Here is a 10,004-nt window from a genome sequence, read left to right as displayed (position 1 = left end):
TCAGACAGTAGAACGTTTTATTGTGAAAGGGCAGACTGAGCGGACGCCTCAGTCCGACGATGACACAGTGACGTTAACAACATGACTCTCAACCGACCTTTAATTGGATCAATACAGACGATCGTCAGCATGTACATAACACACAGACACACACATCACAGTGTACAGGACTCAACACACACACACACACACAGATACAAACAATATTAAAAAATACTGACAAGTGCATTTGAATACCACAGAAGAGAAGAGAAGGCACTTTGAGCTCTGACATGTCAAAAATAAACATTTAAAACGATAATATGGCTTCAATCAATCGACAAAAAAACAAAAAAAACACAAAACTTACCACAAAATAAATCTGACACAGTAAAAACATGTGATGAGAATAAACTCTGGTACCAAACAGCTCGAGTGACACAAACCAAACAGCTGAAAACACTCTGAAGTTTAACATCTGTGTCTTTATCCCCCCCCGCCCCCCAAAAAAAACAGACAGTCACAAAAATAAAAGCAACAAAAGCAACAACACAACGATATTTTATACAAAGATATATATATACACACAGTAATAATAATAATCTGCCCTCGTACAGTAAGAAACAAACAGGTGAAATGTTCAGATAACTGACCTCAAACCAGGATAAAATAAAATAACAGGGAGGTGTTTTAAAACTGTTTAGGTTAGGACAATTTTATACTGAAGTTTTAAGTTTTTCCTTTATTTTTGTGAAGTGATTTAACATTTTGTCTATAAAAATTTACAAAATAGTAAAAAAAAAAAAATGCCCAATGTAACTTAAAATGTATCAAAAGTCCCTTCAATCAAATATTCAATTTATTATAAAAAAACAAAACAGTTGAGCCATCCATTTATCAATCACAATTTTTTTTTAAAGCAATTACTGACTGAAAAACGACTTAAATTATTTGTTTCGTTGCTGATCAACATTCAATCAATTAATCAGCTTATTGTTGCAGATGTGATACACAAAAAATAAAATTGATTGACAGGTTTTAGTGGTTTTAAGGAGATGATGAACATTTATGTGATATAAAATACGGTGTCATGTAGCTCAGTGGGTCGAGTTGAAGGCACTTAACACTGTCACGTTCAAGGGTTCGATTCCCACTGAGTCTTAAAACAGAAACACTTTTTAACCCTTTAAACTCTCCAAACCTATTTTAACCCTATTTGTACTTTATTAATATCATTTATAGAATATAAAAACATTTTGATCCTTCAAAATAAAACTTTGACCTCTGTGTTTTTGACTTTTACTGTTTTTTTATTTGGCAGCTGCACGTGTCATTGACTCTCAGTGCACTTTGACCTTTTGAAGCTGCAACTAATAATCATTTTGACTATTAATTAATCAATTAGTCTATCACACAGTAAAAAAAAACAATTGATTCTGATGTAAAGACAAAAAAAAAACATCAAATAACCACAAATTAGAAGTTGACAACGTCAAATCTTTGGCATTTTTTGTGCTGTTGTGATAAAATATATAATATTTCTAAAGCTTTTAACAACATTATCCATTATTACAACATGTTGTGTTGATGCTGTTTCTATAAAATGCTGGTGACAAACACTTTGTCTCAATAGCATCAGTTAGAAATAAATGTTTTTCTCTCATTAGACAGAAACTCTGTGCACATAAACGATTGTCATATTGAAGTTGAACCTTTTTAAAACATGAAGTTCAACTCAGCAACAGTTTGACTGATGACTGAGCTACAACAAGCGTTACATTTGGCCTTTAGGGAACTAAAACGAGAGCCGGGCTTCAGCTTAAAAGTGAACGACGACTTTATGTAACAGAAATAAACGTGTAACATTCAGGAGCAAAAAAAAATCTTTGGTGGGACGTTCAAGAACTAAAAACGGACGTAGGAGCGTACAGTTGCTGGTCGTATCGTGTAGTGTGTCATCAGAAGACGAGTTGGTCTGAGTTTGTACGGTGGCTGGCGGGGACCAATCGGAGCTTTAGCGACATTTTATTGGACGAATAAAAGTACTGAACAGATGATCGATCACCACAGTTAAACACAGTTTGATTGTGGAAGCAACATCTGATCTGAGCACCGTTCAATCAGCACCAACGACGGTTTGATACCTGGAGAAGGTTCGATACCCAGCAGCGGCCCCTCGCTGCCACAGCTTCAACAGGACAATATGTTAGTTCGAGTCACTAAAGGACGTTAAAGAGACGCGGAGAGGACGGACTGAGCAGCGATTTGAAACCAACGTCTGACCACACAGGAGGACGACTGGAAGGAGACGTTTTGTTTCTTTTTCTTTTTCTTATTATAATTAGGGATCAACTGATATGGTTTTATCAGGGCCGATACTGATACCGATCATTAGTAATCAAGGAAACCGATATTTAACCGATATTCATTTGCAGTAAAAATGAAAACTTTGGTGTCAGAATTTAAAAATAACACACCAGGGATCAGACTGAATACAGTCAACAGTTTGTTTCTGTTTTGTTCACTGTGAAAACCTTTGGGACATTGTTAAACGGCCAAGAGAGACGGCTTCGTTAGAGCCAAAGGAGTGCGTTTATGCGTTTAAAAATACATTTATTTTATTGGTTATCGGTGAAAAAAAACGGCCGATATCGATTATCAAAAAAAAAAAGGGAAATATCGGTCGATAATCGGTTGAACTCTGATTGTAATTAAATTCATTAAGAACGTTTTTCTGATTGAATGTGTCTCGATGTGACCAGACTGAGATCTGCTGCAGCAACAAAGCGTCAGTGCGGCGGCTTCAGGACGGAGCCGCTTTAAGAAAATAAAAAATAAAATAAGTCGTAAAAGTTTGTGAAACCAGCACAGGAGGACGTGAGCGGGACAAACCGGGCACCGTCCGTCCCGTCCCGTCCCGTCCCTCAGCACTGCGTCTCCTTGGTGTCGATCTGGTGTTGCCTCTGCAGCCGGAACATCAGCGCCTTCTCGCTGCGACTCACCGCGCTCGTCTCCGTCAGGTCCTCGAAGGAGCGCCGCTGCTGCTCCGAGCGCTGCGCCGGGCGGCCGAACGCCTCCTGCAGCGCCTCCTCGTCCAGGTGGGAGTCGAAGCTCGGGTCCTCCTGGATGGTGGCCATGCGGGGGGAGTCCAGAGGGGGAGGGGGAGGGGGAGGGGGAGGGGGAGGGGCCGCCACCGCAGGAGGAGGAGGATGGTGAGGAGGAAGAGGAGGATGACAGCAGGAGTCTGGACCGGGGCCGAAGCCGAAGCCGGAGACCGGCGGCGTGCTGGTCTGCTGCGGACCGGACGGCTGGAAGCGCAGGTTGGTGGTCGGGAAGGTCGGAGGCTTGAAGATCCGGACGGACGCGGACTCCAGGCTGCTCAGGAGCTTGGCATTCTGGGAAAATGAACAGAGTCAGTTGAGTTTGATGTAGGGATGTCACGATTATAAATTTTCTTGGATAAATAATCACGGTAGTACGATTACCACGATTATTATGCATTAATTAATTTCACAACACTATATATGAATGTGTAAAATCAAATATAGTCAAAATATAACTACATTATTGATAATATACACAAAATATTTTAAGTATCTATTAATATAGGACCAATTATTACTCCCCCAGAGGAAGTATTTGAAATATTGAAGTCATTAATTGTCATCTATACCAAATGTTTGAGTTTATTTTAATAATTTTTTACATTTTATTATTACAAATGGCACACTGACATTTAAATTCCTACCAATTTAATGTTACGTGAGGTAAATGGACCAGTTTCTGTGCATTTACCTTTACTTTGGCGCTACATCTGCCGATACGGTTCCGATATAATCTTTTTTGGAGAGTGACAGTATTTAGAAATCTTTACGATTGATTACTTGTGGCGTTTAATACCACGATTAATTGTGACAATAAGTAATCGTGACATCCCTAGTTTGATGGTTAAAGATGAACTCTGTGTCTCTAACCCTCCTCTCCTCCATGTGCGTTTGTTTTCAACAACGAAGCCGGTGAGAAATTAATCCATGGAGCGGTGGATAACGTTATTTATCATCTACCATGTTACCATGTGTATATCTGTGTAGTCTTATCTGTCATAAACAAGAGATTACGGGTTACGTTTGTGTGGCGGTGCCGCAGAGACGAGAGCTGGGACACCGGGTCGGAGGCTCTGATCTTACAAGGTTGGTTTTCAGCCAAGAGACGCTAGGTGGAAGGCAGAGAGCCTCCATTCTCCCAGGTAATGATTCGTATCAGACATATTTCCTCCTTTTGCTGCAATTTCATTACATTAATTGTGAAAAACAAGTAATTGTGACATCCCTAAAATACACACAATCAGATACTCACACTGGGGAAGAACAGAGACTTTGTGGTTTGCTCGTATTGTTTATCCAGCTTCTTGTCCTGAGAGAAGAAGATAAAGAAACTTTATTAATCCTGAAGGAGGTTGTTCACAGAAGAAAAGACAAAAGACAAGAGTAAACTAAACTAATCTCTGCACATCTTATAAAATATATATTTAAATGACTGTCCACCTGATCTATACAGACTAAAGACAGGAAAGACTTTATCATCTTCAGATTCTGGCTGTAGCACCTTAATCCCTTAGTATTAGTCGTAATACATCTCTGTAACGCGTCAGTCAGACAGTGTGACTGAGTGTAGTTTAGTTTAGTTCCTGACAGAGACAGAACGGAGCGACTCACCACACAGTGGACCAGGATGCTGATAGGAACCCAGAAGAGCAGAGAGAACGCCACCACCGACCCCACGATGTTGTCGGCCAGAAACTTCCCAAACGTGTTGATGTCCAGTTTGTCGATGAAGTCCCACAGACGCTCCACCACGTCCTGCACCTGCTTCATGCACTTCCCCTGCAGGAGACACACACACACACACACACACACACACACACACACACATTGACACATCCTGCTCGTCTTCACTCAGTGTGTTGACATGCACAGCTAGTTTAGCCTCTCGTCTGATTTCCCAACTGGGGAAATCGAATAGTTGATGGAAACTTGTCCTCCTCCTCAACACTAGGTGGCGAGATGCGTTGTTCCAGCAGGTTAATACAGCCCTCTTTCCCTTTTTTCTGTCACCTAGTAAATAACTGGATGTAAATAACTAAGAGTTCTCAACTAGCGTTCCTGGCTGGATGCGCCGGGTAAAAATATGTACAAAAGACTTGAGTCGTGTCGGGCCTCATCCTGTCGCTGGTTGTACTGTGTTGTTTATTGTGAAATGAACTGAACTGTTTTTTTGCTCTGGTTTTGGCTGCATCTTTGTGCCGTCTCTGCTCAGATTCAGATTCAAAGAGTTTATTGCCATGTCAACAAGTAAAGTAAAATCGAGTTGATAGGAATGTGTCTTGGTTTTTGCTCTCACAGAAAAACAATACAGTACTCCCACCACATACACCACAATAAATAATACACACAATGCCGTACAATGCAATGTACGGGGACTCGGGGAGGACAATACCCAGCAGCGTCACATTCAGCATAAGTGCCAGTGCGAGGAGAAAGTGCAAGTGATCAGTGCAAATTCAAATGTATGATGGCTTGGAGGTAGGTGCTGTCTCTAAAACGAGATGTTCTACATTTGATACTTCTGTATCTCCTGCCTGATGGGAGGAGATTAAAGAGGTAGTGTGCTAGGTGAGAGTGATCTGCTATAATTTTATTGGCCTTTCTGATGAGTCTAGTTGAGTAAAGTGATGTAAGTGAGGGAAGTCTACTGCAACCGATGATCTTGGAAGCTCGGCGCACTACCTACTCTCTCTAGCCGGGTTTTATCCTGTGCGGTTGTGTGACCGTACCAGAGCAGCATGGAGAAGGTGAGTATGCTTAATGGTAGATCTATAGAAGTGGGTCATAGCTGGTCGACTAACCCTAAATTTCTTGAGCTGCCGCAGGAAGTAGAGCCGCTGGTGGCGCTTGTTAATTATGAGACTGGTGTTGAGCTCCCATGAAAGGGATTGATGGATTGTGGTCCCGAGGAACTTAAAGTAAGTGACCCTCTCTCCACTTCTTCTCCATTGATGAGAGAGGGAGGAGGGAGTGGCCTTCTTTCTAAAATCAACAACCAGCTCCTTAGTTTTTGAGATGTTGAGTATGAGGTTGTTGTTGTTCTCACACCACCGCACTAGCTCCTCCTACTGTTGTGACACATGCGCACATGTCCAGTTTCAGTCAGATGAAGGCGTTTACATGCAGAAGAAAATCAGTTTCCAATCACATTATCTGGAGAAGTCCAGTCTTAGTCGGACTAACACGTTTACATGAACTTTAGTCGTCCAGTGATAGACGGATTAAGGTCATTGCTGTGTCTCCATCATAGACTGTAAAAAGAATGGACGTAGCGTCCGTGACGTCACCCATTGGTTTTGGGGAGTCGTTTTTGTGACTCCAACATGGCGGCCTGAACAGCGCCATGTTGGATTGGCCGGCCGAGAACCCGCCCACTGGCCTCGAAGCAGCTGTCCACGGAGCCGCTCGGACCTGTCACTCAACGTTTCCGCGCCCTAATTGGCCAGAGTTTTAACCTAATAACAGTAAAACGGTAGAGTTAAAAAAAAATTCACCCCCCTCAGAGTGTGTGCGGGGGTAGAAACTATCGATTGAGACGAAAAAAACGTTCTGACACCAGGCTTTTAACATGTTTACTGAGGATGTAAAGTCGGCGATTTTAACATGGGGGTCTATGGGGAATGCTCCCTTCTGACACCAGCCCCAGAGGAAGCCGGGGGGATTGCAGTTTTTTGAACGCGGAAGTGAGCTTCACTTCTCAGACCCACAACTGCCCCCTTGGTCTCAATTCGAATACTTCCATACCTACACTAACTATTTTGAGTATGCAAGCGCATCTCACTTGGCCAGTTTGTCAAAACGCAGTGTACTGTAAGAACCCGGATGGTGCTCTCGCGGCGTAATCCCCGCATCGCATTAAACAGGCGTTCATTATTGCTATTGGAAATTACAAACAAAACGAGCCGGTAGATGTGTTGACAGGCAACAATAGCGTCCAAAAAAGACAAAGACGTCGGAAACTGTTGCAATCGTTAGTTCCAGTAAGTGCACAACGACAGTATTCGATTTGAGACAACACTTACTGTCAAAAGTAGATAGTGTAGATAGTAAACTACACACAACTGTTGTATAAGCATACTGAATGTGTTTTAAAGCTGCCTTGTGTGTGTGTGTGTGTGTGTGTGTGTGTGTGTGTGTGTGTGTGTGTGTGTGTGTGTGTGTGTTTCCACTCACCGCTCCGTCACAGAAGCCCACGGTGCAGGGTTTCCCTTTACGCAGGAACAGGAAGTTGCCCGTCTTGTCCTGGTAGGGGGCGCAGATGCCGCTGGTGCTCCGGCAGCAGACTCTGCACGACGCGTTGGTTTCTATAGAGACGAGAGGGAACAGATACAAGACTGAGACGGGTGCATCATCATCATCATCATCATCATCATCACCACCACCTTGGTCTCACGCCGGTGTGGTCGTGACCGTTGCAGGCGCAGGGCTGCAGCTTCAGGACGGCCTGACAGAAAGGAACGCACTCCCCGTCCAGACACTCGCCGCTGTCCAGACACGCCGTCTTATCGGGAGCGTTTTCAGGAGGAGGACACTCGCTGCTGTTTCCTGTCACAACACACATAACAACACACACACAGTAGTTTTTTGGTTATTGTTAGATGATTTGATCAGATCTGATCCAAGAATATTTGTTGTTGTGAGTCTGTCCCTCACACACCTTGTGCTTCTGAAAGTAAACTGTAAATTATCAGTCAACATGTTGTTGTCAAGGTAACGGTGCTGTTCCATTCATGTTTATAGTATCTGGACCCTCACAGACTCTCACACTCAGTCACTTTAACAGCTAGTCTGGCCTGACGGAAGTGCGTTGCTGCGATTAGCCTCTGATTGGTCGGAACGAGCCACCCGGCGGAAGTCCCGCCTCCGTGCTGCAGCTTTCACAGTCCGCCCGGTAAAGGGAAACATCAACATACAGCAACAGGAACCGAACCATGGATCTATTATACATCCGTGTCTTGAACTGAACAGAGGAAGAAATATCCGTCAGCGGTTGCCAACCGCCGTTTAACCAAACAAAAGGATAAATATCCGTCAACGGTTGCCGACCGTCGTTACACCGCGGACCGAAATCCAGTTTCCAACCGGCAATATTTTGCAAGCGCACCGTTGCTACGGCGTTGCTACGGCGTTGCTACGGCGCCGATCACAACGATTGTGACTGGTTGAAAGAATTCCAAACGGCCGGAGTGTTTTTTTCTCTGATCGCAGAATCATAGGCGGAGCAGCCAGACTCTCCTTCTTTTCTGGAGGAGGGTCTGGCGAGCGAGACTACTTTACAGCTGACAAAGAGAGAGGGAGTGATGCTGCCTGTCGCTCAGGTGGAGCTGTGACACAGCAGTGTGTTGATGCTGTGTGTGTGTGTGTGTGCGTGTGCGTGTGTGTGTGTGTGTGTGTGTGTGCTGTAGTGTGTGTTGTGTGTGTGTGTGTGTGTGGTGTGTGTGTGGTGTGCGTGTGGTGTGTGTGTGTGTGTGTGTGTGTGTGTGCGTGTGCGTGTGTGTGTGTGTGTGTTGTGTGTGTGTGTGACAGTAACATCTCGGCAGACGACATGCTCTACACGGAGACGGACCTGGAGGACAGCATGGAGAAGATCGAGACCATCAACTTCCACGAGGTGAAGGAAGTGGCCGGCATCAAGTTCTGGTGTTACCACGCCGGACACGTGCTGGGCGCCGCCATGTTCATGATCGAGATCGCCGGCGTCAAGTAACGGACGCTCAACACGCCACTCACATGACTCAGCTGTTCAAACCCTCTGTTGGTGTTTTGTTTATTGCTTTTTTACTTTATTTTGCAAATAAATCGATGTACAAACCAATAAGGCAAATAGTAAACTTGTAAATATAAATAAATACAAAACATAAAGATATAAGAGCATGAAATAAATAAACAAACATCAAATAAACAAGACAAAGAAAAGAAAGTATGTACAGTAAAGTAAATAAATTAGAAAAATTAAACATTTCAATCAATAATCGATGTGACCAGATCAATAAACTGAGTCTGACAAACAGGAAATCAGAAGTAAGGCTTCTAAAACATGCAGCATCCCTTCAAAATAAAAGCATGGAAATACAAATCCTTTTAAAAAAAGAAACTGTTTTTAACACCGTGTTGTCCTGCACTTTATCGTCATCATGTCTAAATGGAAGCGCATATTGATAAGTAATTTCATCAACTCACAAAAAATATTTCCCAGAATGCACCTCTTCACCTAAACTTCATTATCACATAATATCACATTATGTAAATTATAAACATATGAATCGCAGTGATTCACTCTCTCTGCTGCGACAAAGAACAGATGTTATTATGATTTATTTATCTTAGTTGGAGCAGAAACAGTGAAGATTAAAACGCAGCTGTGTTTTGATTAAAAAGTGATTGATTGAAAATCCTAATCAATAATCACAGACTTCAGGCTCCAGAGTCAATTTCTCTTCATTTGATGAGCAAAATAAACTGTTTAAAGACGTCGCCTCGGGCTTTAAGTTGAAGGATGGTTTTATAATTTTAACATTTTGTTGAATAATCCAATTAATAATAAACAAATGTATACTTTTAGATCATTTAATTCATTTGTATGTTGTGTTATCCTATATATGCTGGTGTTGATGTATAATTAATTCAAATATCATGACAAGGAGAGTTTGAAGGTGATCCGTGACTAAATCTGAAGTTAATTCCCATCTACTGATTACCTTGTTTTAACCAGTCAACAGGCCTCCTGAGGTGTGTGGTATAATAACCTACACCTGAAATACACAGCATCATAAAATATGCATGCACTTAAACTTTTATATGAAATAACAGGGTATCCACGGGGTCTTAAAAATGTCTAAAATTTGAAAATCTAAAATTTTAGGCCTTAAAATGTCTTAAATTTGTTGAATTATTGTGTTCAAGTCTTAAATAATTTAGACA

General features: G+C 42.4%; 1 protein-coding gene across 1 annotated transcript; it reads right to left on the bottom strand.

Moving 5' to 3' along the window:
- Positions 1–2,903: 2,903 nt before the first annotated feature.
- LOC146960246 (disintegrin and metalloproteinase domain-containing protein 17-like) lies at positions 2,904–7,644 on the bottom strand. The gene is made up of 6 exons (XM_085772495.1): positions 7,494–7,644; positions 7,257–7,387; positions 4,695–4,862; positions 4,336–4,392; positions 3,255–3,374; positions 2,904–3,101 (listed from the first exon to the last, which is right to left on the bottom strand). Exons 1-6 carry the CDS (start codon positions 7,642–7,644, stop codon positions 2,904–2,906), a joined length of 825 nt encoding a protein of 274 aa, XP_085628621.1.
- Between the last annotated feature and the right edge of the window lie 2,360 nt (positions 7,645–10,004).

Source organism: Trachurus japonicus, unplaced genomic scaffold (assembly GCF_045865225.1).
Source record: "Trachurus japonicus isolate A0001 unplaced genomic scaffold, Traja_1.0 AP030535.1".
Lineage (NCBI taxonomy): Eukaryota > Metazoa > Chordata > Actinopteri > Carangiformes > Carangidae > Trachurus > Trachurus japonicus.
The sequence above is the reverse complement of the archived record's forward strand: the minus strand, read 5'-3'. Positions and strand labels throughout refer to the sequence as shown.

Bases quoted from the DNA above. Each gene is read 5' to 3' on its own strand.
- LOC146960246 (XM_085772495.1), bottom strand. From the start codon at position 7,644: ATGTGTGTTGTGACAGGAAACAGCAGCGAGTGTCCTCCTCCTGAAAAC. The intron at 7,388-7,493 runs GTCACGACCACA...TCGTCTCTATAG, and splicing joins GCAGCCCTGCGCCTGCAACG to AAACCAACGCGTCGTGCAGA. The intron at 4,393-4,694 runs GTGAGTCGCTCC...TTCTTCTCTCAG, and splicing joins GCATCCTGGTCCACTGTGTG to GACAAGAAGCTGGATAAACA.